Source organism: Dipodomys spectabilis, unplaced genomic scaffold (assembly GCF_019054845.1).
Source record: "Dipodomys spectabilis isolate Male_0828 unplaced genomic scaffold, ASM1905484v1 ptg000096l, whole genome shotgun sequence".
In the NCBI taxonomy this organism is placed as follows: Eukaryota; Metazoa; Chordata; class Mammalia; order Rodentia; family Heteromyidae; genus Dipodomys; species Dipodomys spectabilis.
The window spans coordinates 29,399,407-29,426,079 of NW_024870773.1; the positions used below are offsets into that span (position 1 = coordinate 29,399,407).

The window sequence follows — 26,673 nt, forward strand, 5'->3', positions numbered from 1 at the left end:
ACATTCTGACTCCACTCTTTTGCTGACAGCTACCTGTCTACCACGTGAGCCACGCCTCCAGTTAGGGTCTTGCCTCTCAATAGGATGTGCACTTGAGCCACAATCCCCCTACTTCTGTGCTTCTTATCCCTGGGGTCATAAATGCACACCACCACATTCAGCTTCGCTTTGTGGAGACGAAGTCTCATAAACTTTTCTGCCCAGGATAGCTTGGTGCCATGATCTTCCCTATCTCATACCCATAGCTTGGGATGTCAGGTATGCACCACTGTGCCCAGTTTTGAGTTGAGAAGTAGTCTGAGGAATTTTCATGCCTGGATTGCACTCAAACTTCAATCCTCCCATTTTTAGCCTTCCGAATAGCTAGGATTACAGGTGTGAGCCACCAGTGCCTGCTTAAGTATATTCTGACTTCTCAGGCACATATCTGTAAAGGGCTAACAAAACTTCAAAGGAGACCTCTGCCTATGGTCTATTTTACTCACACTAGGCCTGGAATCTCATGCCTGAGATCCACTATGGGTTTCAATGCCACACAATAGAACTTTAGCTTAAAAATCATGTTTTACTGATATCCAAGGATTTATGGAAACAAAAGTTGGAAAAAAAAACTCTACTAGAAATTCACTTTTTAATATAGTCTTAACTAGTTTAAATATTAATATAGTCTTAACTATTTAAAATATTTATAAAACACATTGTGGAAAGAAAACTACAGTGTTCTCAGAAGTGTCCATGGAGAGGCAGAATAGACCAATGCAAACGCATTCCTAGAATCTATTAAACACCTAAAAATGCAAAATAAAATTTTAATGTGGCTCTGAACTCAGAAGAGAAATTTCCAACAGGCAGCAATAAAGGAGGAGCCGAGAGCGGAGCGGAAGCAGGCGCGGAGGCAGGCAGGCAGGCCCACTCACACGTCAAGGCCTCACAGTCTGGGCATGAGAACGTCCCCGCTACCAACCTAAAAGAGGACAAAAATCCCTTTTTCTTTTTCTTTATTTTTGTGCCAGTACTGGAGCTTGAGCTCAGGGCCTCTCCCTCTCCCTTGGCTTTCTCTCTCAAGGCTGGCACTCTACCATATGAGCCAAATTTCCACTTTCCACTTTTTTCTCTGATTAATTGAAGCTAAAAGTCACTCATATTTGTCTCTCTCCCCAAGCTGTCTTCAAACAGAAATCCTCAAATCTCAGCCTCCTGAGTGGCTAGGATTACAGACATGAGCCAGCAGTCCCCAGCTACGAGTTTACTTCTTAAACTGAAGATATGGGCAAGTTTAGAATTCAATGCATACTGTACACCTGTTATCAGAAAGCTGGAAAAAAAGAATTTCTCCCTCCTACCTGCCAGATGGGAAGACCATATCAATTTAAGCTAAAACCAAGAGATAAACAGTCATTTTCAAGCTCAAGGATGTATCTCAGGAATAAGAAACCTTGAATCCAGAAGGAAAGAAATGAGAATATAAAAAATAAAGTTAAAATGGACATTGACAGAGGTATGAATAAATCTGAACAAGTATTGGTCATTTAAATAATCATAACAATAATGATAATGACCAACCAAAATTATTAAGAACAAGTTGTAACTATAATATTAGGAAGCAAAAACATAAGATGGGGAAGGAGCAGAGTCAAAGAGACCAATCTGGTGAATTACTAGAGGCAAAGAGAAATACTGACTAGAAGTGGAGGTGTGCTTCAAGTGCTACAGTACCAGCTTTGAGCAAAAAAAGTTAAGTGAGAGTATAAGGCCCTGAGTTTAAGCCCCTGTACTGGCACAAAATAAAAAGGAAGGAAGAGAGGAAGGAAGGAAGGAAGGAACGAAGGAAGGAAGGAAAGGGAGGATAATGTAGAGTTGAATAAGTTAAATATGAATGTTAAAAACCAGAGCTAAGCCAGGAGCCAGTAACTCAGGCTTGTAATCCTCAGGAGGCTGAGCTGAAGATTGTAGGTCAAGAGTGTCCCTAAAACCCTGAGCTCCAATTCACAACCAAAAAGCCAGAAGTGGAGCTGTGGATTAAGTGGTAGAGTGCTTGCCTTGAGCAAAAAACTGAGCGACAGCACCCAACCTCTGAATTCAGGCCCCAGTACTGGCACCAAACTAAACAGAAACAAAACAAAAAAATTAAAACTATTGAAAAATAACAAAAATAAAGTGTGTAATATCTGGTTCAATAAAGAACACTGACCAATTAATAAAAGACAAGAAAGGAAGGGTAAATATTTGGGAAGGGGTAATATATCAAAGAAAAAGCAGAATAAAGCATAAAATAACTTATATTTTATGTGAAATAAAAGCATAGACACATTTCATCTACTCTAAAGTGCATACTTGTTCATGCTTTAACATCTGGGAAGTCAAAATACACATTTCAATGACTGATATATTAAAATATACCTGTGATGGCATGGATGTTGATAAACACTCAGACTTATATCATGAGTGACAGCACCACAGGGGGAAAAACACCTGAAAACAATATTAGAGCAGTATTTTAACTCTCCAGAACCAAGCTGTGAAGGAGGTGAGAAAGCAAAACAAGTTTAACAACATTGTCCATGCTGGATTCAAAAAGAGGTTTGTTCCAAACTATTTCTAAGCCCTCTTAGATGCAAATTCTAATGGCCTTTCATTTCTCCTGAGAAATGCTTCAACAAAGTGTTCTTGCTGAGATGAGGAGTGATGGAGAATGTACAAGTACAACCATAGATGATCCTGAGACAAAAAAGAATTTTGAACAGGTTGATGCTGAATGACACAATTTTTTGTATATGCCAGTCCTGGGCTTGAACTCAGGGCCTGGGCACTGTCCCTGAACTTTGCTTAAGGTAAGTGCTCTACCGCTTGAGCCACAGCTCCATTCCTTGCTTTTTTATCCTCCCCCACCACCATTAGTTAACTGGAGAAACAAGTCTCACAAATGTTCCTACCTAGGCTAACTTTGAACCACTATCCTTAGATCTCAGCCTCCTGAATAGCTAGGATTACAGATATGAGCCACCAATGCCCATCTGAAACAATATTTGGATCTCATTTTTGTGAATGCCTCACATCAACATATGATTTTTTTAATATTTTAATTGATTATAAAAGGTTGGTTTTAATATACAGGATAAGCATTTTAATTTCAAATATATATACTATTTAATTGTATTTTTCTTTGTTATAACCTAAATCAATGGCTCATCTTACAGTTAATGGTACCTTAGACTTGATGAGATGCAGTATAAGGTAGTCAAATGAATGTATAGAAGAATATCCAAATACATTTACAGGTCACATGTTAAAAAATCTAGCTGTATGTTAGGAATCAAAGACTCCTTTTACTTTTCTTTTAAATGATGCTTGGATGAAACCCAGGTCTTCGTGCTTGCTAGGCAAGTGCTCTATCATGGAGCTATTTTCCCAGTCCTCGAGATTCACTTTAAACCCAACAATACAGAAAAACTGGGATTCAAACAACATGGACAGGGAGATATCAGAAATAATAACAACCACAGCACATACTATTCATCAGTGACTGAACAAGTATAATCCTAAATACTCAGGAGGCTGAGATCTAAGAATCTCAATTTCAATCCAGACCTGGCAGGAAAGTCCATGAGTCTCTTATCTCCAAGTAACCACCAAAAATGCTGAAAGTGGATTTATGGCTCAAGGAGTAGAGCACCAGCTTGGAATGATAAAGCTAAAGGGCAGAACTCAGGTCTTAAATTCAAACCCCAGTACTAGCACAATAAATAAATAATAAATTAATAACAGCAAAACCTCTTTAACAACATAATTGACTTTAAGAAGAAGGAATTGTTAAAGAGAGTTAAAGCCTAAAGAAATTTCATAACAAAATTTTATCCTTCTTATAAAAGAAACAATTCACTAAGAAGACACAACAATTTTGAACCTTTAGGGATCTACCAATACAACTTCAAAACAAACAACATTTTTAAAAATGGACTTACTGGAAAGAATCTAGAAACCCACAATTTTAGTGAGGGATTTGGTTTACATTTCTTAATAATTGATTCAATTATACATCAACTTAGAGAAATCACATTCTTTTCAACTACATTCAGAATATCACAAAGATTTTAAATGGCCTAAGCCACAAAACAAGACAAAAATAACTTCATCCATTGAACTTGTTCTCTAATCAAAATACAATAAAAATACAAACTTAAGAACACTCCTTAGTGGTTAAAAAAAGAAGCAATAGTAAAAATTACAATGATTCAACAAAATCAGAACTAAATTCCATAGAGAGAATAATAAAATGGGTGAACTCCTAGGGAGATAATTAGAAGGAAATATTCAAATGGGAATAAGCTGGGAATCATAGGAAACAAACCCAGGAATACAACAGGTTTTGCACAGACCTTGTGGCAAAGTGGTCTAGACAATCTTGGGGGAAATGAAAGGGAAGAGCCAAGTAACATTGCAGAGGAAGGCCTGCATTGTCCTCACCTGCCAGAAACTAAGACTTACAGAACCTTTGCAGTTATTGTTCCATGAACATCAGGAGTACAAAAATAGGAAGAGATGAATGTAACCAATGCAAATCTAGAAACAAACCTATGTACAATAAGCTGTAAGCATATACTAGAGGTGACATTACAAATGAAAGGAATGGACTATCTGATAACCATACAATCTTATCTGACAATACACACACAGAAAAATAAAGTTAGAAATTTATTATTTATTACTATTTATTATGTATTAGCTTTTAGCTAACAAAAAATAAAGCCACAGAACTTTTAGAAAAATATATCAAAATAACTTCATAACATGTTAGCAAAGAATTTTTTTTTGTTTTTTTTTGTTGTTATTGTTGTTTATTGGGGTCCAGTCATGGGGCCTGAACTCTGGGCCTGGGTGCTGTCCCTCAGCTCTTCAGCTCAAGGCTAGCGCTCTACCACTTGAGCCACAGCGCCACTTCCGGCTTTTTTCTTTTTTCTTATGTGGTGCTGAGGAATCGAACCCAGGGCCTCAGGCATGCAAGGCAAGTGCTCTGCCACTGAGCCACTTTCCCAGCCCAAAGAATTTTTTTAATTTAATTTTATTGTCAAGGTGATGTACAGCGGGGTTACATTTCTATACACAAGGTAGTGAACCAATTGGGTGAACCAATGCATCAGTGACATTCACAAGACAATATGTTGAAAATGAAAAACAAAGGAGGGGGTAACAATGTTCGACAAGAAATTCTTAAATAAGACAAAAATATTAAAGCTGGGCACCGGTGGCTCATGCCTAACTATTCAGGAGGCTGAGATCTGAGGATCACGGTTCAAAGCCAGCCTGGGCAGGAAAGTCTTTGAGACTCCAATAAACCACTCAGAAAACCAGAAGTGCTGCTGTAGCTCAAGTGGTAGAGCGCTAGCCTTGAACTGAAGAGCTCAGGGACAGCGCCCAGGCTCAGAGTTCAAGCCCCATGACCAAAAATAAAAAAAGACAAACATTAAAGAAAAGATTGATAACATGGAGCAGATTAAAAATGTAAAGACTTTTCTGGCACAAATATATAATAAAAAGACAGTCATAGCACCAGGCACTGGTGACTCACACCAGTAATTTTAACTACTCAGGAAGCTGAGATCTGAGGATCACAGTTTGGTGCTAGCCTGGTTAAGAAAGTTTGTGAGATTCTTATCTCCAATTAACAACCAGAAAACTAGAAATGGAACTGTGGCTCGAAGTGGTTGTGTGCTAGCCTTGAGCAAAGAAGCTGAGGGACAGTGCCAGCCTCTGAGTTTAAGACCCCAAACTGGCACCAAAAGAAAAGGAAAAGATAGCCATAGACATAGAGAAGACATTTCCTAAGCTAAAGGCATTGAAATTCCACAAATTGGATGCAAAAATAAAAGAGAAAAAAAGGACTACGTGTGAAAATGGGTCAAAAATCAGAAAAATGTGGTTACTGTCATCAGTAATAGAAATTCAGATTAAAACCATGAGCTCCCTTCTCAAACTCTTTATGCTTTAATCTCCTAAGTATCAGTGAGGCTATATAAAATTGGAAATATCTCCCATTATTATTATTACTATTATGTCTAGGACTTACAAACTTCATTTACCACTTCAGAGCAACTTAGCAATTCTTGGTGAATTTGAAAGTAAGCACCTTCTACTTTTCAGCCATTCTAGTTCTAGACTTGTATGTTAAAGAACCTTCTGCACAGTGGAACAGTGCAAAGATACTCATTATAGCACTAAGCTTTCTAGTGGCCAATCTGCTAATCAGAAATGGGGAAAGTAATACAAAGTAACTATTCACACAATAGAATACTATGAGCACTTCAGATTTTTAACCACATCAATATTAAACAAACTATTGAGTTGATAAAACTATTTATAAAAAGATATATACAGATAATTTTATAAAATATTTAAATTTATTTCAAAACAATATGGTATAGGAACTATAGGTATAGCTAAATGGTCCACCACTTGCCTAGCATATGCAAAGTATTACATTTCAACCTCAGTACTAATATAAAAATATTTATAAATATACATATGGGTGTATATATTTCTATCTATACATATTTTATATATTTATATATCATATATTTCATAATGTATATGTTGTATATAATATAGTATTTTATATAATATAGGCTATATAATCTAGTATACATTATATTATATATACATTACATACATTATATATACTATAATATATAGTATTTAATATATTATAATTATATATACTATATACATATGCATATATATGTGTGTATATATGCAATTTATACACACATGCACATTCATGCAAAATGCCAAAACATTCAAGGGTCTAATTCATTTCATCTTTCTATTCATTTATTAGAAATTATAATCTGGAGGCTGCCTAAAGCATTAGAATATCTGCCTAGCAATGCAAAGCACTGAGTTCAAACCCCAGTGCTACAAATAAAAAGATTTATCTGAATGAGATATGTCACAAGACACTTTATATATAGCCTACATATTCATTTTACAATGTTTGTTAATTTTGCAAAAGAATGGGGAGAATAAACAGGAACTTTATTGAGAAACAAGATATAAGGTAGCTCTGCCTCTGAGGGAGCAGAGTGTGGACCAGAAGAGCCTAGTGGAGAAGAGGGAGAGGGGCTAGCCAAGCGCATACTCCAGAGTTCCCCTTAACTCACAGCCAAAGACACAAGATGAGCTAGTGAGCAGGCTGGAGGAGATGATGGGAGGAGACATTTGCCAATATCCCGTGGACAATGCTAACACGCTGAAACCCTCAACATGGTGAGTTACACAGTGAGATCAGTACGTGTGTAAAGCTGGCTTAATATACTGTTCCTGTCACTTCTGCACCTCTAAATGTAAGACACTGGTTAGGAAACACCGGGGTCAACATGGGCCTTTCTGTGAATTCAGGTGTGCAAGTAATGATACAAATGTCATCCAAAACTGATATTTTTACATTCTTGTAGACATCAAATCATTGGATTTTCTAAACCTAATTTCATAATTTGAATGCCTTTAGTGTGTGTGTGTGTGTGCACTCGCACACATATGCATGCGCATGCATGAGCCAGTTTGCCTGAGTTTCTTGGGCTCCAAGCTAGCACTCTACCACTTGAGCCACAGCGCCACTTTTGGCTTTTTCTGAGTAATTTACTAGAGATAAGAATCTCATGGACTTTTCTGCCCCACTGGCTTCCAACCATGATCATCAGATCTCAACCTCCTAAACAGCTTGGATTATAGGTATGAGCCACCAGCACTCAGCAAATTTTATTAATTTTAATAATTTGAACTTAAACATAGGTTACTTGGGTTGGAAAAAAGAGTTGCACTATTTACAAACACCAGTACATAATACTAGGTAGTAGAAAGCCTTGTCTATAAACCACCCTTTTTATATATATTTTGCATATTAGTGTGAAGCCTAGAGAATAGAGATGAGGAGATGATTAGAAGCGGATATAGATATGTATCCGAATGTTGGTTGCCTACCCAACACATCCATCTTCTTCTCCCTTCGTTTTTTTTTTTTAAATAAATTTTAAACTTATTCAGGTATTCATCCTCCTGTACAAGGTCAGGTTCTTCAAGGAACTTGGAGGGGATCACCTAATGTCTTTAGACATAACTTCATTCTTCATGCTAATGATTGGCTTAGGAAGAGGGATTTAGTCTAATTCTGCCAAAGAAATCTGTCAGGAGAAAATGCCTGGAACACTGCTGCCATCTGGGAAGGCTCAGGTCATCACCATCAACACCCTTGAGTCCTTTATATTTCTGAAACTGGGTATCAGACAATCTGGAAGCACACTCTACTTTCGTATTTCTTGTTATGTAAGATAAGTTCCATCTCGTAGGAGCCAGTTTGTGTTGGGTAAACTAAGTGCTAAAATGATGTTTATAACAAAAAAAAAAAAAAAGGCCAGTTGCTGGTGGCTCACTCTAGTTATCCTAGCTATTCAGGAGCCTGAGATCTGATGATCATGAAGCCCCTGGGTTTGATTCGCCAGCACCACATAAGCAGAAAAAAGCCGGAAGTGGCACTGTGGCTCAAATGGTAGAGTGCTAGCCTTGAGCTCAAGAGCTGAGGGACTGCACCCAGACCCAGAGTTCAGGCCCCATGACCGACAAAAAACAAAAACAAAAAAAAAACAAAAACTAAAGTTTGTCCAGAGCCTGGCACACAAAAGGCAGAAAGAGAGGCATGCCGTAATGGTAGTTCCTAATTGTTGTTCTACTCCAGCTGTGGCCATCCTCCCCTCTCCTCAGCCTCCCGTCCTGTCATTATCAGTGTAACACACATCAAACCACTTTCCATCTATTCTCAAGCAAAGCATCTACTCCCTATAGCAACTATTAGCACAGAATCCAAACTTAGAAAAACTGTCTAAGTTCAGTTTTATTGGAGAATTTTGGAACAAGCTTCACATGAATCATTCTGAGATTATAAATTATATGTTAGGATTCACTCAAAAATTGGATAATTTCAATAGATGACAACAGAAACCTGGTATTTCACTGTCACAAGGCAACCAAACTCTAAAAGAATTCTAATAGATAATCTTTTCAGATTTTGACAGATGAAACATAAGGATGCTGAGCACCAGTGGCTCACGCCTGTAATCCTAGCTACTCGGGAGGCTGAGATCTGAGGATCACGGTTCAAAGCCAGTCTGGGCAAGAAAGTCTCATGAGACTCTTATTTCCAATTAACCACCAAAAAGCTGGAAGTGAAGATGTGGCTCAAGCTGTAGAGGACTAGCCTTGACAACAACCACTCAGAGACAACACCCAGGCCCTGAGTGTAAGCCCCAGGACTAGCACACACACACACACACACACACACACACACACACACACACACACACACACACACACACAAACATAAGGTAAGTCTATCTGTTCTATTTATTTTAAGACTAGGATAATACCAGGAAAATCACAAAGTAGTAAGGCTCTGTCCTGGTAGCTAGACAGACAGACAGACAGACAGATAAGACTTTTTTTTTTTTTTTAGAAAAAACAAGAACCCAGAAATGTGGTCCCAATAGAAAAAAAAAAGGATTACCAATCAACAGGATGACAGAGCAATAAGTAACAACACAAATTCTTCCTTGCTAAGTCCAAAGTAGCAAAACATTCAAATGCCAACAACAAAGGAAAAGAAGACTCTCCCCATTAGTAGGTGCAGCTTACTGAGTCAGAAACTTTTTGTGAGTGCCAGTACTGGAGCTTGAACTCAGTCCCACATTATCCCTTGTTTTTTTTTTCTCTCTCAAGGCTGGTACTTTACCACTTCAAGCACACCTCTATCTCCACCTTTTTGGTAGTTAACTGGGGATAAGAACCTCTCAGATTTGTCTGCCTGGGCTAGCTTGAACTGTGATTCTCAAATCTCAGCCTCCTAAGTATCTAGGATTACAGGGCGTGAGCCACCAGAGACTTTTGAAGAATAGCAGAAACAAATGTTTGAATATTTAAGTTCACTTAGATGGACCTTGTTGAGCTTGGATAGGGTTAGAATACTCTCCTGGCAGAAAATCTGGTATTAACAAGCCCAACAATCCCACTCTACTAAAAACCTGTAGGCAAGACTTAGTTAGCAAGGATTCTCCCATGCTAGCATTAACAGAAGAAACATAACTACCAAGTTCAAAATACGATGTTCAATGGTGGTGTCACAAATGCTTCCCTGAGAACAGGAATGACGTCCAAAAGAGGAATTAGGTACAGAAAGTGAAGTATACTAGAGAGACAAAATGCCAGAGGAAAGATTAAGAAACAAATAAACCTTAGTGCTTTCATAGGACATGGTTCTGTAGAAATTGGTTTGTTGGAGATCATTAACTACAAGTAATTGAATTTAACCACAGACTCTAATGCCCAGAATGGTGCCCCTGTGTTCTGTTTTCTCTGCAGGTGATTGGGAGCAATTTATTCCCCAACCCAGGGAGGTTCTGCAAAACACACAGGTGAGAAAAAAACTTTCATCTCTGGAAGTCCTTCATTGTCAGTTAGGCTGTGTGGCTGTTGGGTAAAACATTTCAGCAAGTCTTAGGGAGTTTGTAGTGAGCTGAGAATATGATTGACTCTACAAACCACCCAACTCACTCTATTCCAATCGGCTTGCAGCCTGACCTGGCCTACAGGCCTTCCAGGCAATTGGATTTTTTTTTTTTTTGGTCAGTCGTGGGGCTTGAACTCTGGACCTGGGCGCTGTCCCTCAGACTTCAGCTCAAGACTAACGCTCTACCACTTGAGCCACCATACCACTTCCAGCTTTTTCTGCTTATGTGGTGCTGAGGAATCGAACCCAGGGCCTCATGCATGCAAGGCAAGCACTCTACCACTGAGCCACCTTCCCAACCCTGGCAACTGGATTTTTAAAGCAAAAAACATATTTATTTTTGTATTGTTTTGGTTTTGCCAGCTGTGGGGCTAGGCCTCAGGGCCTGGCTCTCACTTGGATTTCAGAGTCAGAGGCTGCCATGCAGTTCCCACCTGGCTGGCTCCGGGAAAGGCCTCACCATGCAGGAGTTTGGCCACTCTGAACCTGCCAAGCTGGAAAGCAGTAACATGGGTACTCCTGCTAGGTTGCTGAATTCCATCAAGCCTTCAAGTGACCACAGTTGCGGTACATATGATGGCGAGTGCAGCAGTGTCAAGCGGGAGCTGCCTAAGTGAGCCCTCCCTAAACTCCTGCACTTAAATGGCTTGGGCTGGAGGCATGGTTCAGATGTTAGAGTACAATCCATGAACAAAACAACAACAACAACAACAACAAGCTAGATCATGAGGTACAGAGTTCAATAACAGCACACTCTTTTACATGTGCACATGCACATACCATACACATATAATGGCTGCACTAAGATATTAGTATACTGAAGGTATGGCTCAAGTGGTAGAATGCCAGTTTTGAGCACACAAGCTGAGCAAATTTGAGGCAAAGTTCAAACTCAGAAAAGGAGGAGGGGGTGGGGGGAGCATTGAAAGACACTAGCCTTAGAGCATTGTCAGACAACAATAGCAATCAGAACTTTGTACTAAATAAATGTTGAATTTATGACCAAAACGTAAAAGAAATATTCTTGCATTAAAAAAAAAAAAAGATTAAGATAACTTAAAGCTAGGCGCTGGTAGCTCATGCCTGTAATCCTAGTTACTCAGGAGGCTGAGCTCTGAGAATCCTAGTTTGAAGCCAGTCAAGGACAGGAAAGTCAGTGAGACTCATACCTCCAATTAACCAGCAAAAAACTAAAAGTAGAGCTGTGGCTCAAGTGGCAGAGATCCAGCCTTGAGTGAAAACACAATCCCCCAAGTTCAAACACCAGCACTAGCATGCAGGTGCACACACACATACACACACACACACACACACACACAATTAAGATAACTTAATTCTAGTGGTGAGTTTTATGGTTACAGTTACATTTCCTACACTCTATTCATTAAAAATAAACTATTAGACTAGAGGCATGGCTCAAGTGGTAGAGTGCCAGTAGGAAGCAGAAAAAGCTGAGAGCTCCTGAGGCACTGAGTTCACACACACACACACACACACACACACACACACACACACACACAGAGAGAAATTTAAAAAAAAAACAAACCAAAGTCCAGTTGTGATGCATATATAATCCCTCACCTGAAAAATCAAAGTCAAATGACAGAGAACATGGCTCAAGCATTAAAGCACTTGACTCCCTAAATCCAATCCCCTAGTACCATCAACAAGAGAGAGACAGACTATATCATTGTGAGTCTTAATGCGTCTATAGAGGTCATGCAGGAATCAAGCTGGTGCTACTCAGATCTGGTCTCATCTACCTTTCACAACTTAAGGACACGCTCAACCTGTCCTTTACCCTTAAGTAAGAGGAGGCGAAGTTCAGAGAAATTGCAGGTAACCTGTGCACACAGGTGACCAACAGCTGAGCTAGACTCCCCCAGGATTGCCTGAAGCAAAGCCCACTGTCCGCTCACTGCATTCTGCCTATCTCTGTCACTTTAACTTTGCCTAGACCCAGTAATGCACATCCCACCATCAGGAGCAACTTCACAGGTTCAAAAGCAATGGGGCCAACTTCCCATAGACTGAAACTTCCCTAAACTGAGTCAAAAATGAATCTTTTTTCCTCTTGAGTGTTTCAGGTATTTGTCACAGTAATAGAAACTTGATTGTATTAATATGCCTGTAGGATATTCTACACTAAGACATCAGTTCACCTATCTCTTCAACTTTCCTATATTATTTACGTCATGATGAAAACTACTTCCCCTCACTAAAATATAGCAATTTGACATACAAAGAAAGTACCATAGGCTGGGAATGTGGCTTAGTGGTACAGTGTTTGCTTTGCATTCATGAAGTCCTAGGTTCGATTCCTCAGTATCACAGAAACAGAAAAAGCCAGAAGTAGCACTGTGGCTCAAGTGGTAGAGTGCTAGCCTTGAACAAAAGAAGCTCAGGGACAGTACCCAGGCTCCTGAGTTCAAGCCCCAGAACTGGCAAACAAGAAAGAGAGAGAGAGAAAGGGAGAAAGCAAAAGAGAGAGAGGGTGAGGGAGGGAGGGAAGGAGGGAGGGAGGGAAGGAAGGAAGGAAGGATGAAAGGAAAGGAAGGAAGGAAGGAAAGAAGGAAGGAGGGAGGGAGGGAAGGAGGGGGGAGGAAGGGGGAGGGAAGGAAAGAAGGAAGGAAGGAAAAAGAAAAAATCATTATTTAGCTCTATATACATATATATATACCTACATATACATATATATACATATACCTACATACTATATATATATATATATACTGATTTGCCTTAGCTGACCTAAAATTGCCTATTATATGTTATTCCTTCTATGCTGAAAGATGAATTAACTATTTAATAATAAATGTAAAAAGCTATTATCATATTTTCTCTTTGTTGTTGGTGGTGGTTGTGGGGCTTGAACTCTGGGCCTAGGTGCTGTCCCTCAGCTCTTCAGCTCAAGGCTAGTGCTCTACCACTTGAGCCACAGTGCCACATCCAGTTTTCTAGTGGTTTATTGGAGATAAGCATCTCACGAACTTTCCTGCCAGGGCTGGCTTTGAACTGCGATCCTCAGATCTCAACCTCCTGAGTAGCTAGGATTACAGGCATGAGCCACCGGTGCCTGGCCTTCATATTTTCTCAATTGAAAGTAAATTATTTTTGGCCAGGTGGCAGTGGCTCAGGCCTGTAAACTGTAAACCTAGTTACTTGGGAAGCTGAAATCTGAGGATAGGTTCAAAGCCAATGCAGACAAGAAAAAATCCTGCCAGGCTCTTATCTCTAACCACAAAAAAAAAGAAAAAAGAAAGAAAAAACAGGAAACCAGAAGTGGAGCTGTAGGTCAAGTGTTAGTCTGAGCACAGTAACTCAGGAACAGGCCCAAGGTCTGAGCTCAAGCCTAGAATTCACACACACACACACACACAGAGTAAAATTTTCATGGTTTTATGTGATGTAATAACAAATCTGTAATATCCTCCAAATCGCCTGATTTTTAAAAATTCTTACATTCTGTATGCTTGTTTTTTTATCCAAGTTAAATGTACTTAGCCAAAAAACATCCCACAATGTGAAAACTTCTCATTTTGCCACCAAAGAGAAAAAACAAATAATGCCAATTAAAAGAGCCAAGCTTAATTTCTCAAATGTCAGTTTTTACCAAATTGGGGTACATTTATGTGGTGTCATTCTAAATTTCACCATCTGACATTTCCATATTGAAGAAAAACAGAAATGTTCCCCCATCTGTATTGCTTTTAGAGACGTAGTTCCGCCCATTTGCCTTCTCTGTGTGTTAGTATCTAGTGCCAGTGCTCAGTGTTAAGTGGTCTTTGCCTTCACCTGGGTGCTCAGATCAGAACTCTTCACTGTGGGAATTTCTTGCTGAGGAAAGGCCATCAGATCAGCTTGCCCAGAGCAAGACACGAACTAGAGAGATTGGTGACTTTCTACTTTCAACACCCACACAGAGAAATCCCGACCTAGAGGAGGAGGGAAGGAATCCGTGGGTAAACAGCACCACCAACAAAGTACAGACTGCGTGCGCATTGTCTCCGAGTCCGCTTTCTGCTGAATCAGTTAATATTACTGAGGTTTTGGGTTTCAAATTCCCATGGAGTTTCGTTTTTTCCAAAACAAAAGTGGGAAGTGTTGCTTTCGTGATAGAGGTCCGAACTGAACTGAAATTTAAATTAAAAAAAAAAAAAACTGGTCTTTTTGTTAATTATTCACCTGAGGGACATGCCTAAAAATGGCGAGAATCCAGACCGTCGCCTAGGACCGGGAGGGGAGGCGTTTCTGCCGGTCTGCTAGACGTGTTTTCACTAACGAGGCTGCCAACCCAAGCGGGAGGAAACCGGAGGAGGAAGACGGAGGGTCCGGTCGCTCCAGCAACAACGCCGCGGCCGGATCACTTTTTTTTTTTTTTTTTGCCACAGAGTTGTTTTAAAAGCAGATACCCGGCTACCGACACCCCGACACCCCCATAAACCCACCTGGACGGGCCTACCACGCGCCTCGGACTCTCATTCTCTACCCTCAGGTCCCGGGCAACTTTTGTTCCCTGTCCTACTTACAAGAAGTAAATAGTACCGAATAGTACTGAGACAAAAAGAGCGAGGTAAAGGGAAGGGAAGGGGGGAGAGATAAAGAGGGGAAAGGGGGGAGGGAGAGGGGGAGGGAGAGAGAGAGAGAGAGAGAGAGAGAGAGAGAGAGAGAGAGAGAGAGCGGTCCCGCCACCCTCCTGGTTCACCGAAACGCTTGTTCCCGAGATTACAGTAATTACAGCCCCAGCATGAGTTCCATACAAGCGCTAAATGAAACAGCACATCAATTAAAAAATAAACACTGCTTCCCGGGAGAAAGACAACCCCCTGGGACGTCCTAACGAGCGTAAATGAACCTGCCCGGCCGCCGCCCCCCCACCCCCGCCCCCTCCCTCTGCCCCCTCCCCCACCAGCTTTCTTAAGGTGGACGCCGCGGAGCCGGCGGGGGCCGCGCCGGGTGGCTGGGTGCGGAAGGCGGGGACGTGTCTGCCGGGCGCGCCGGGCGCAGCCCCGCCTCCCGGGTGGAAGGAGAGGCGCTGGCAAACCCCTGCGAACTCCGGATGGGGGAACGGACGGAGCGCCGCCGGGGAAGGCAGCGGCAGTTTCCAGGGGGTTCCGGGGAGAAGTTTCTCTTCTTCAACAAGAGCTAGATTTCTCCGGTACCAAGAGCTCGGGGTCCAGCGACTGTAGGCGTTTCACCTCGCCCAGTTTATCAAAAGCCCCTGAAGGCATCTGTGCCACGGTGACGGTGACCCCGAGGGGAAGCCCCCGCGAGCGCGGGCGGGCTCACCAGGACGACGCCCCCTCCAGTCCCGGCGCCCGGAACCCGCGGAGGCGCCCCCCCCCATCGCCAAGGCGCAAACCCAGCTCCTGCGAGAGCCCCGGGGGGACAGCCCCCCCCCCCGGGTCCCGCACAGCTCCGGACCCGGGCGGGCCTCCCAGCTCGGCTCTCCCGGCGGCTCCTCGCCGCGCGGGCCCGCGGGGAGGGGTCCCAGCGCCGCCGGGCTTCTCCTATCTGGACAGGGCAGTAGGCCGGGGCTGGACTGACTTAAACCGGCTAGGAGGCGGCGCGCGCGGCCAGGCACGTCCCCGTACCCACGTGCAGACGCACCGCTCTCCGTGGAGACCGACGGAGCAAAAAAGAGCTCGGTCTCGACGGTCAATCCCAAGGTTACCAGAACTCCACAACCGCGGGAAAGCGCGCTCTGCCAACCCGAGTCTACGGACTTCCTTAAGGAGGGCTGCGCCCTGGGAGCGCACAGACTCCGCCCCACTGCCCGCTGATTGGAGGAGCGGGAGGGAGGCGGAGACCGAATCTGGGCTGTATAAATATTCATGAGCCGGCCGCGCGTCGCTGGCTGGGCTGGAGCCGGGAAGTTGGGCTCAGGGTGCTGCTCCCGCCGAGGTGGTGGCGGCGGCTGGGCGCGGGGTCGTGCAGCTCCGGTGTCCTCTCCGCCTTTCGGTTTGGATTAGCTCCCGGGTGCCGAGGGAGAAGGGCGACTTGGCCTAAGTACCACGCGGACTTTTACCGGGGGGCAGATCCGTTTGTCCGAGAGGCGAGCGGACGCCTGAGAAAGCAGCAGCGGACTCGGCGAACGAGGAAGGGTCCGGAGCCCCCGCCGTGGCGGCGCAGCCCGGACAGCGAGCCTGAGCCCCGGGGGCCGCGGGGGCCGCGGGGCCCGCGGGGGCCGCCCGGCGCAGCCAGCAACCTGGCCCAGCCATCTTGGCTGCACTCTGCGATCCGAAAGGAAACTTGCCGCGCGCCGCCCTCGGAGCCGGACAAAGTCACCGCTGCTGGGCGCCACGCGGAGAAGAGGCTGGGCGGGCGGGGGAGGAGGCCGGCGAGCGCCGCGCGATGAGCCGCGGGCCCGCCACCCTGCTCCGCCGGGGCTGAGCGCGGCCCGGAGTGAGGGTCGGACCCCCGGGGGCTGCGGCGCGCGCCCGCGGCCGCCGTCGTCTTCCCGGAACCGCGGAGAGGAGGTGCCGAAGACCCTTGCCCGGGCTCCGGCCGCGCCGCCGCAGACGCACCCCGAGCTGGGGGCTGCATTTGGGAGGCGCAGTCACACACCCTCCAGCTCCAAGCCAGCGGAGACTTGCGAGCGCCTGTCGCTCCGCTTCCCGGGTTAAATCGCCGGGTCCCCTGGGGCCCCTTCGCGCGCCTCCTGGAGGGCCAGGGCCCCGGGCCGAGGCGCGCAGTATGGAGTGCGGTTACCTGTTGGAAGTGACCTCACTGCTGGCCGCCTTGGCGCTGCTGCAGCGCTCGAGCGGTGCCGCGGCCGCCTCGGCCAAGGAACTGGCGTGCCAAGAGATCACCGTGCCCCTGTGCAAGGGCATTGGGTACAACTACACCTACATGCCCAACCAGTTCAACCACGACACGCAGGACGAGGCGGGCCTGGAGGTGCACCAGTTCTGGCCGCTCGTGGAGATCCAGTGTTCCCCCGACCTCAAGTTCTTTCTGTGCAGCATGTACACGCCCATCTGTCTGGAAGACTACAAGAAACCTCTGCCGCCCTGCCGGTCCGTGTGCGAGCGCGCCAAGGCCGGCTGCGCGCCCCTCATGCGCCAGTACGGCTTCGCCTGGCCGGACCGCATGCGTTGCGACCGGCTACCAGAACAGGGCAACCCGGACACGCTGTGCATGGACTACAACCGCACGGATCTCACCACGGCCGCACCCAGCCCGCCGCGCCGCCTGCCGCCGCCGCCGCCGGGCGAGCAGCCTCCGTCCGGCAGCGGCCTCGGCCGCCCTCCGGGGGCGAGGCCCCCTCACCGCGGCGGCGGCGGCGGCCGGGGCGGGGCTGGCGGGGACGCTGCGGCGCCCCCAGCGCGCGGCGGCGGGAAGGCCAGGCCCCCTGGCGGCGGCTCGGCTCCCTGCGAGCCGGGGTGCCAGTGCCGCGCGCCCATGGTGAGCGTGTCCAGCGAGCGACACCCGCTCTACAACCGCGTCAAGACGGGTCAGATCGCCAACTGCGCGCTGCCCTGCCACAACCCCTTCTTTAGCCAGGACGAGCGCGCCTTCACCGTCTTCTGGATCGGCCTGTGGTCGGTGCTCTGCTTCGTGTCCACCTTCGCCACGGTCTCCACCTTCCTCATTGACATGGAGCGCTTCAAGTACCCGGAGCGGCCTATCATCTTCCTCTCGGCCTGCTACCTCTTCGTGTCCGTCGGCTACCTGGTGCGCCTGGTAGCCGGCCACGAGAAGGTGGCGTGCAGCGGCGGCGCGCCGGGCGCGGGCGGCGCGGGGGCCGCAGGGGGCGCGGCGGCGGCGGCGGCGGCGGGCGCGGGCGCGGCGGGCGCGGGCGCGAGCGGCCCCGGCGGGCGCGGCGAGTACGAGGAGCTGGGCGCCGTGGAGCAGCACGTGCGCTACGAGACCACGGGGCCGGCGCTGTGCACCGTGGTCTTCCTGCTCGTCTACTTCTTCGGCATGGCCAGCTCCATCTGGTGGGTGATCCTGTCGCTCACCTGGTTCCTGGCGGCGGGCATGAAGTGGGGCAACGAGGCCATCGCCGGCTACTCGCAGTACTTCCACCTGGCGGCGTGGCTCGTGCCCAGCGTCAAGTCCATCGCCGTGCTGGCGCTCAGCTCCGTGGACGGCGACCCGGTGGCGGGGATCTGTTACGTGGGCAACCAGAGCCTCGACAACCTGCGTGGCTTCGTGCTGGCGCCGCTGGTCATCTACCTCTTCATCGGCACCATGTTCCTGCTGGCGGGCTTCGTGTCGCTCTTCCGCATCCGTTCAGTCATCAAGCAGCAGGGCGGCCCCACCAAGACACACAAGCTGGAGAAGCTCATGATCCGCCTGGGCCTCTTCACCGTGCTCTACACGGTGCCCGCCGCCGTCGTGGTCGCCTGCCTCTTCTACGAGCAGCACAACCGCCCGCGCTGGGAGGCCACGCACAACTGCCCGTGCCTGCGGGACCTGCAGCCGGACCAGGCGCGCAGGCCCGACTACGCGGTCTTCATGCTCAAGTACTTCATGTGCCTCGTGGTGGGCATCACCTCGGGCGTGTGGGTCTGGTCGGGCAAGACGCTGGAGTCCTGGCGCGCCCTGTGCACCCGCTGCTGCTGGGCCAGCAAGGGCGCCGCGGGGGGCGCGGGCGCGGGCGCCGCCGCGGCCGGTGGGGGCGGCGGGGCGGGGGGCGGCGGCTCTGGGCCGGGCGGCGGGGGCCCGGGCGGCGGCGGGGGCTCGCTCTATAGCGACGTCAGCACTGGCCTGACGTGGCGATCTGGCACGGCCAGCTCCGTGTCTTATCCAAAGCAGATGCCATTGTCCCAGGTCTGAGCAGCGGGGGAGCAGGCGCCCGGAAGGGGCGGGGATGGAGGGGGGGTGAGGAGACCCAGGGAGGAGCAGGGACCCTGGACGAGCCGGGGTTCCCACCCCTGCACCGTGTTGATTGCTATTAGCATGATAATGAACTCTTAATGGTATCCATTAGCTGGGACTTCGACTGGCTAAGAACCAAGTACCTGGCACTGCAGCCTTCCAGTCCCTTTTCCTCCATTGATATCCGAGGAGCTCCTTCCGCGCCTGGCTTTGGCAGAGGAACGTGGACTCTGCTGCGTCTCCAGAACCTGAGGTTTGGAGCCCAGAACTCGGCTGGTTGCCCTTCGCCGAGCTTTGAAGCCAGATCAGATTTCACCGGAGGAACCCTTCCCTCTCTCTCTCTGTCCTTCCTCTCTTCTACATAAACTCTTCCTCCTGGCGAATCTAAAGTGGAGGCATGACTGCGACCTAATGGGATTGCACGGTTTGGGTATTCTTAATGACCAGGCAAATGCCTTAAATAAACAAGAAATGTCTTAATTATACACCCCAAGTAAATACGGGTTTCTTACCTTAGAGGATGTATTTATATAATTATTTGTTAAAATTGTAAAAAGTGTGTAAGATATGTATATATCCAAAGATATACAACGTGTACATTTTTTTGTAAAAAGTTTAGAGGCTACCCCTGTAAGAACAGATATAAGTATTCTATTTTGTCAATAAAATGACTTTTGATAAATGATTTCAACATTAACCCTCTCCCCCTGCCTCTTCTAAGCCGTTACCTTGGCAACGTTTGCTGAGGAAGGTGGGGGGAAATGGACATTTTGTGGTTTGCTACTCTGTACCCTGACCAGGCATGGAGAAAATTACCTGTTAACCTCTACTTCTTAAACTGTTAGCCAAGTAAATATCATTGTTGAACTGAAATCAAAATGGAGTTTTTGCACCTACCCCCATGGTAGGTGTCTCTAATGATAGCGCTGTTTGCACCTTAGTGTTTGTAAATGGAACTTTGGCCAAGGCAGTTAATTTCACTTAGGCCTTGTTATTTATCGTGTATAATATTTCACTAAAAGTTTGCAAATGCCACCACTCACATCTGGAGTCTGGTTTTGAAAGTACTTGGTTTTCCAAGGAAAGAACACAAACCTGCTAGCAGGTGAAGGTTTCACATTTTAAGCTACAGATTTCTTTTTACAGGGTATGTCACTTGACAATCTGGTAGTGGAGGAGGCACTCCTTAATGAATTAAACTAACTGGTTAACATCTTAATAACCTTCCATGCTTGTGTATACCAAATGTGCTTCTTTTCCTGAAGAAAAAAAAAAAAGCTATTGTTCCTCTGTCAAGACTAAGCTAATTTATTTGAGCAGAAGGCTGTTGAATTAGCCGAAGAATGCTTTGGCAATTGTTGAACTTTTTACCTGTCTGCCCAGTGGCTCGGCACATCATTCCTTTAAGAGGAGCTAAATGAATAGGGTTAATCTGTAGGGAACTTGGTCTTTTGAGTTTGAAAAACTTTGATCTTTTCTCCTCTCCAAATGTGCTGTATAGTCTGAAGTTTCTTTGCCTGCTGCCCGGCTCCTCTTGGTGCAGACCAATTGGCCACCGCAGAGCCTTAAAGTTCTTCCATTAAAGCAATGTGGGACTTTTACTTTAAAAAGGAGAGAGAACGAGGGAGAGGAAGACTTGTTACAGTTAGTGAAGACCAGAGGCACAAGTGCGCTCAGCCTTTTCAACAGCCTTTCCTGGCATTGTTAGCCAGCCTGCAGGCAGCTAGGCATGGGTTGAAGGACTATTTAAAAAAAAAAAAAAAAAAAAGCGTTCTGAAAACCCTACAGGTGGTCTGTACACATAATCCCCCAATTTAAAGCATTTTCCTTTGCCGGACAATTGCATTACAAAACTCCCTTCTTTTGCTGCTCCTAATTGAACCAATGAACTATTATAAACTACAGATTTTTCTTTTTAAAAAAATCCTCAGTGCCTAAAGTTCTATTGACTAAATTCTGGCAAGGTTTGTGAGCTGAACCTTTTTAAAGCCCCAGAAGCGAAAAATAATAATAATAATAAATAATAACTTCTGCAGACATTTCTTGTTCAGATTTTTATTCCTTTATGCTTGTTATTTTCTGGCAGATTAGCAATAATTTAAAAGTAATTGGTAAGGTTGTATGTTCATACTGAAAAGATAGCCCCAGGTTCCTTATTAACCTGTCAATCAAGATAAGAAATGGGCAGCTACCCTGCTAATGACAGGGGCATCAATCATTCTGGGGCGGGAGGGGGACTTGTGAGCATCATTCTTGGATGTTTGTTCTCTTTTTCTAACAGGACTCTTTGGTGGTTAATTTTTTTGTTTGTTTGTTTGCTAGCTAATAGGACAAAAGTTCTTTTACTGGTCTTTCTCACGAAAGAGGCTTTTAAAGAAGTTTTAATGGTAGTAACTATTTGCAAATCCTTTCCAGAATTATCATTGGTGTTGGCTGGGTTTTTCTAATTAGATATGTAATAAGAATATTTACTTTGGCTAGCATACTAATTTTATTTTTCAGTTTTAGCATACCAATTTTATATTTCAATTTTATTCTTGACAGGGATTGTAAAATTTTCCCTTTGCAGCATTTTCATTAATGGTACAAATAACTAGCCTGAGTTTAAACCTATCAGGTGCTTGGTATACTGTGGCATACATAAAGTTTACATTGTTATAAAGCAGAAATCTGAGGGTGATTCTCTACCACACATGAAGACCAGAGATGAAACACAGATAAATTCAGTAGTTTGTAGGCTGAATTTCTAATAAGTGGCATTTTCATAATTGACCCATTCCCAGCTCTATGCTGGCACTTGGGAATGTTTAACTTTGAGACTATTTACCATGTTAATTCTCCAATCTAACCTTGCCGAATGCCCTGGTTGATAAGGGCATTGATATTTTAGAAATAAGGGAGAAGTAAGTTTGTGTAGTCTAAACAAGATTACAAAGCAAACAACAACCCCTGCTTACATTCCAAGGACAATTTTTAGTCAAAGGCTGTGCCTATCATCATGAAAGACTGGTGTGGAAATACAATGCCATTCCATGCCCTTTAAACCTAGGACTTGGGTCACAAGCTACCAACACCCACATGATGTCTACTAATGGAATTAAAAAAAAAAAGTGACTTGGAAGAAGAAAAAAACATCAGTGTAGGTCCACTTGCATGAGACAAATAACTGGGTCACTTGATAGGACATTCCTTTATGCTATACAAGGGTGACCTTAATTACCATGAGAAATGTTTTAAGAACTCTTAAATATTGAGGAGTAAAGGGATATGGTTCTGTGGCTATAAGATAGATGTAAATAAACCTAACATGGTTATGAAACCAATAGTAAAGCCAAAGCTCACTAAAATCACTCCTGGGAGAAGTGATGAAGCTCACTTTTTTCTTGCTTTATAATAAATGCAATTTTTATAAGTACCGTAAAAGAGGAGGCAAAGTTTATTTCCACAAAGTTGAAGGCATGAACTGTGTTGTATCCATTTCTTCGCTTGCACAGACTGTGTGACAAGTGTCTGTAATACTTCAAAGTCGGGGTGGGGAGTGGGGGGTGAAGGAAGTCAGACTGCCTTGCTGAAAGAAAATGACAAAAGAGATTCCGAAGCACAGTGCAATTTTAAGTGTCTTGCAAACGTTCTGCTGAGGCTCAAAACAAAACAGAAGGGCTAGGAGCTGCTTCCCATCTTTCATCCTCTACTGCCACCTTGTGGTAGCATGAAGTTCTAGACCTTGGCATTCATTCAAGATTACTGTACACCCAGCACACCCAGCGCAGGCGCTGTCACTGGCCCACCCCCTAACCAGAGAGCCTGTGGGAATATGTATTTATAATTTGGAAGTCTTTCTCTTAAGCAAAATACCTCAATGCTCTATCCATTTAAATCCCCACAACTATCCGTGTCACATGTAAGATTAATATCAGTTGAGTTAAATCCTCAATAATGTGGCTATGCTAAAATAATGTTAAACTATGTTAAAATCAAATATCTTAGGGAAAAATAAAAAACTTAACCTTCTGAGTTACTTTTTTTTGGGGGGGGGTCCGGTCGTGGGGCTTGAACTCTGGGCCTGGGCGCTGTCCCTCAGCTCTTGAGCCACAGCGCCACTTCTGGCTTTTTTTCTTTTTGCTTATGTGGTGCTGAGGAATTGAACCCAGGGCCTCATGCATGCAAGGCAAGCGCTCTACCACTGAGCCACCTTCCCAGCCCCTGAGTTACTTTTATTTAAGAGATAGTATGCTTGCTAAAGACCACTTTTTTCATGGCAGAAGGAAAGACTAATAAAGACTTTTTTGAAGTGAGATGTAGTTGGCTTGTTTTAGCTACACTAGTTTATGATTTCCCACATAAGAATCAATCTAGTGGATGTTCCTAAATGCCACCCAAGAGCGAGAACACATTGGGTTGGGTGAACAAATATCATCTGTGATCTAGCCAGGTGTTCAAGGAAACATACCAAGGAATGGAAACTATACTAGAAAACCAGGTTGACCAAACAGAGAAGCAGCCACTAGACAGCTAGGGCTCGCTAGAAAGAAGAAACTGTGGAAAGACCACATTTTGGAAGATGAATGAGCCTAGGCTATAAGCTGCTACCTCACCTAACTCAAATCAGAAGAACTGACATGGATGGAAGGGTCGGAGAGGGGTGGGGAGAGGGAGAGAACATATCAAGGAGACACTAGCCAAGGCCTAACTAAGACAAGTCACCTATCAGGGCCATAGACTTGTAAAGATCTAGGGATCCTCAAGAACCTTGCCAACCCATGGACAAAGAACAGGGGAAGGCTTAGCAGTGTTATGGAAATATGTCTGGATCAATCACAAGATGCATTTGAACCAATTCCCGTGTCTCACATGCACACTGAAGCTCAGTCCCTCCCCCGACAGGTTAGGAAACCAAGTCCAGAAGCTGGAGAGCGGACAGGAAACCTGGGCATGGAACCCACCTGGCCAGCCTGCTTCCCATTTCTACAGGCTGGTTCCAGCAATTCTGTGTCACTTCCACATTACTGCTGCTATGTGTGTTCATACCTGAAACATCCCATGTCCGGGTCCATCCAGTTTACAGACTTCCACTGGATTCCTCATAATTTGATAGTGAGCTACACAGACATGTGAACCCCAGGGCCTGGGAGGCTACCAAGGAGCTGTGAAAGTCCTGAATCAAGCCTCTGACTCGCCCATTTGTTCCTCACACATGCTTTCCCTTCACAATAGTCTAATCAGAGTAACAGGTTCCTAGTTGATAGCTGGGCTCTGGCTTAATGTGGAGCTGCTGTGGCCTGATTGGAGTAATGGAAGAATCTGTTACTGACTGAGTTCACACTGAGGAGAGGGACCAGATGTGGAAAACATCTGTCCTGGCCAGCAAAAGCCTGGGGCCTTTCAGGGAAAGCCTCAACAGGCCAGCAAGGAAAGTAAACAGCAGAGCCACTACTCAGCAAAGATCAGTAGGAAGCAGGGAGTAAAAGACCTCACAGCCCACAAAGCAGCACAGATAGTTCTAGAATGTGCAAAGGTTCAGTGACAGATTGGCTCAGATAACAAACAGGCCCAGACCTGTTTGTCACCCAAAACAATAATGATACCTGGAAAAGCTAGAAAATGATAGGCAAACAAGAAACTCCATTAAGGCAGGACACAGGCTAACTAAACAAGCAAACGTAAGCAGCTTTCCAAACCTCAAGGTCATAAAGCTGGCAGGGGTCAAGAGAGAAGGTGTTGTTTGTTTGGGGTTTGGGTTTTTGTGCCCGTACTGGGGCTTGAACTCAGGGCCTGGGTCATTGTCTCTTAGCTTTTTTGCTTAAGGCTGGGATACTGTCACTTGAGCCATACCTCCACTTATGGCTTTTTGATGGTTAATTGGCAATAAGAGTATCTTAGATTTGTTTGCCTGGGATGGCTAAGAACTACAATACTCAGTTTTCAGCCTCCTAAGTAGATTTCAGGCATGAGCCATCAGCACCTGGCACAAAGCTCTGTCTATACCACCTTATTTAACACCCAAGGAATCATGCCCTAAACCAGAAAAACAAAGCCCAACCATTTTTTCCATAAATCAGTTTATAATTATCTGACAGCCAGCAGTTCCCAACCCCTGCCTACATGTGAAAAGCAGTGAGGGTAGGTTTTAAAATACAGATGCCGAAACTACACCCCAACCTAACAGAATCAGAAGCTTTCTGATGTCATCTCTCAGGTGTCATCTGAGAATCCAATGTTTTCTAAAACTACTGCTGGTAATTATCATAGACCGCCAGCTGTGAATTGCTATTGTGATATAAAATAGAATAATATGTATAAATAGAAATTTGCTCCAGGATTTGGTGGCTCTCACCTGTAATACCAGGTATTCAGGAGGCTGTGATCTGGGGGCCTCAGATCTCCCTGTGCCTGGGAAGCACAGGCAGACAAATCTAAGAGACTCTTTATTCCAACTAACCACCTCCCCAACCCAAAAAAGCCAAAAGTAGACCTGTGGCTCAAGTGGTAGAGCACTAGCCTAAGTGGGAGAGGGAATGGCGGGGGGGAGGAAGGATGCGGTAGTATTAAGGATATTTGCAATTTTGTGAAACAAGTCAATGAACTCTTTCCTCTTTAAAATTGAAGCTCCATGCTGCCCATTTGTCTTCATTCTGTCACTGTCGCTCAGCCCTTGGCAACCAGCATTTTCCTTTCTATGTCCCTGAATTTGACCATGTTACGTATGTTGTGTAATGGAGTTATATAGAATTAGTCTCTCAGTGACTGGCTTTTCACTTAGCATTAGGTCAAGGCCCATCCATTTGTAGTATGTGTAGTGTTTTCCTTCCTTTGAAGGCAGGATAGTAGTTCATTGTATGTATGTAATATATTTTAGTTATCTCACAACTCGTGGATAAACATTGGACTTGCTTCTACCTCTTGGCTACTGCGTCTGATAGTAATTTACATTTTGAGACTTTGGTACAGAAGTACTCTTTGACCACCCACCCCCCTCCAGTCACTAATTATTGGTCCATCTAGTCATTCACCCAAACATCTACCAACCAACTGAGCCATGTATTCTCAATTTCTAAGTCAATCAGAATAAAATAGGTTTTACAACAGTAACAATTCTAAGAAGGGTTGGGAAAGATGGGGAACAATGGAAGGGGTGACACTGATCAAGATGAATTTAACTCATAAATTGACATGTTGAATTAAAACTCCTTTGTACAACTACTTAAAGACAATTTTTAGTACAAATTTAAAAAACAAACTTTCAGTAATTTTACAAAAAAATAATGTACCTTTGGCCAGGCACCACTGGCTCATACCTA

General features: G+C 45.1%; 1 protein-coding gene across 1 annotated transcript; it reads left to right on the plus strand.

Annotated features, from left to right (window-relative positions):
* Positions 1-17,133: 17,133 nt before the first annotated feature.
* Positions 17,134-21,284, plus strand: Fzd8 (frizzled class receptor 8). Its single transcript, XM_042686302.1, has one exon. The coding sequence runs from the start codon at positions 17,246-17,248 to the stop codon at positions 19,331-19,333; it is 2,088 nt and encodes a 695-aa protein (XP_042542236.1). The 5' UTR covers positions 17,134-17,245; the 3' UTR covers positions 19,334-21,284.
* Positions 21,285-26,673: the final 5,389 nt, after the last annotated feature.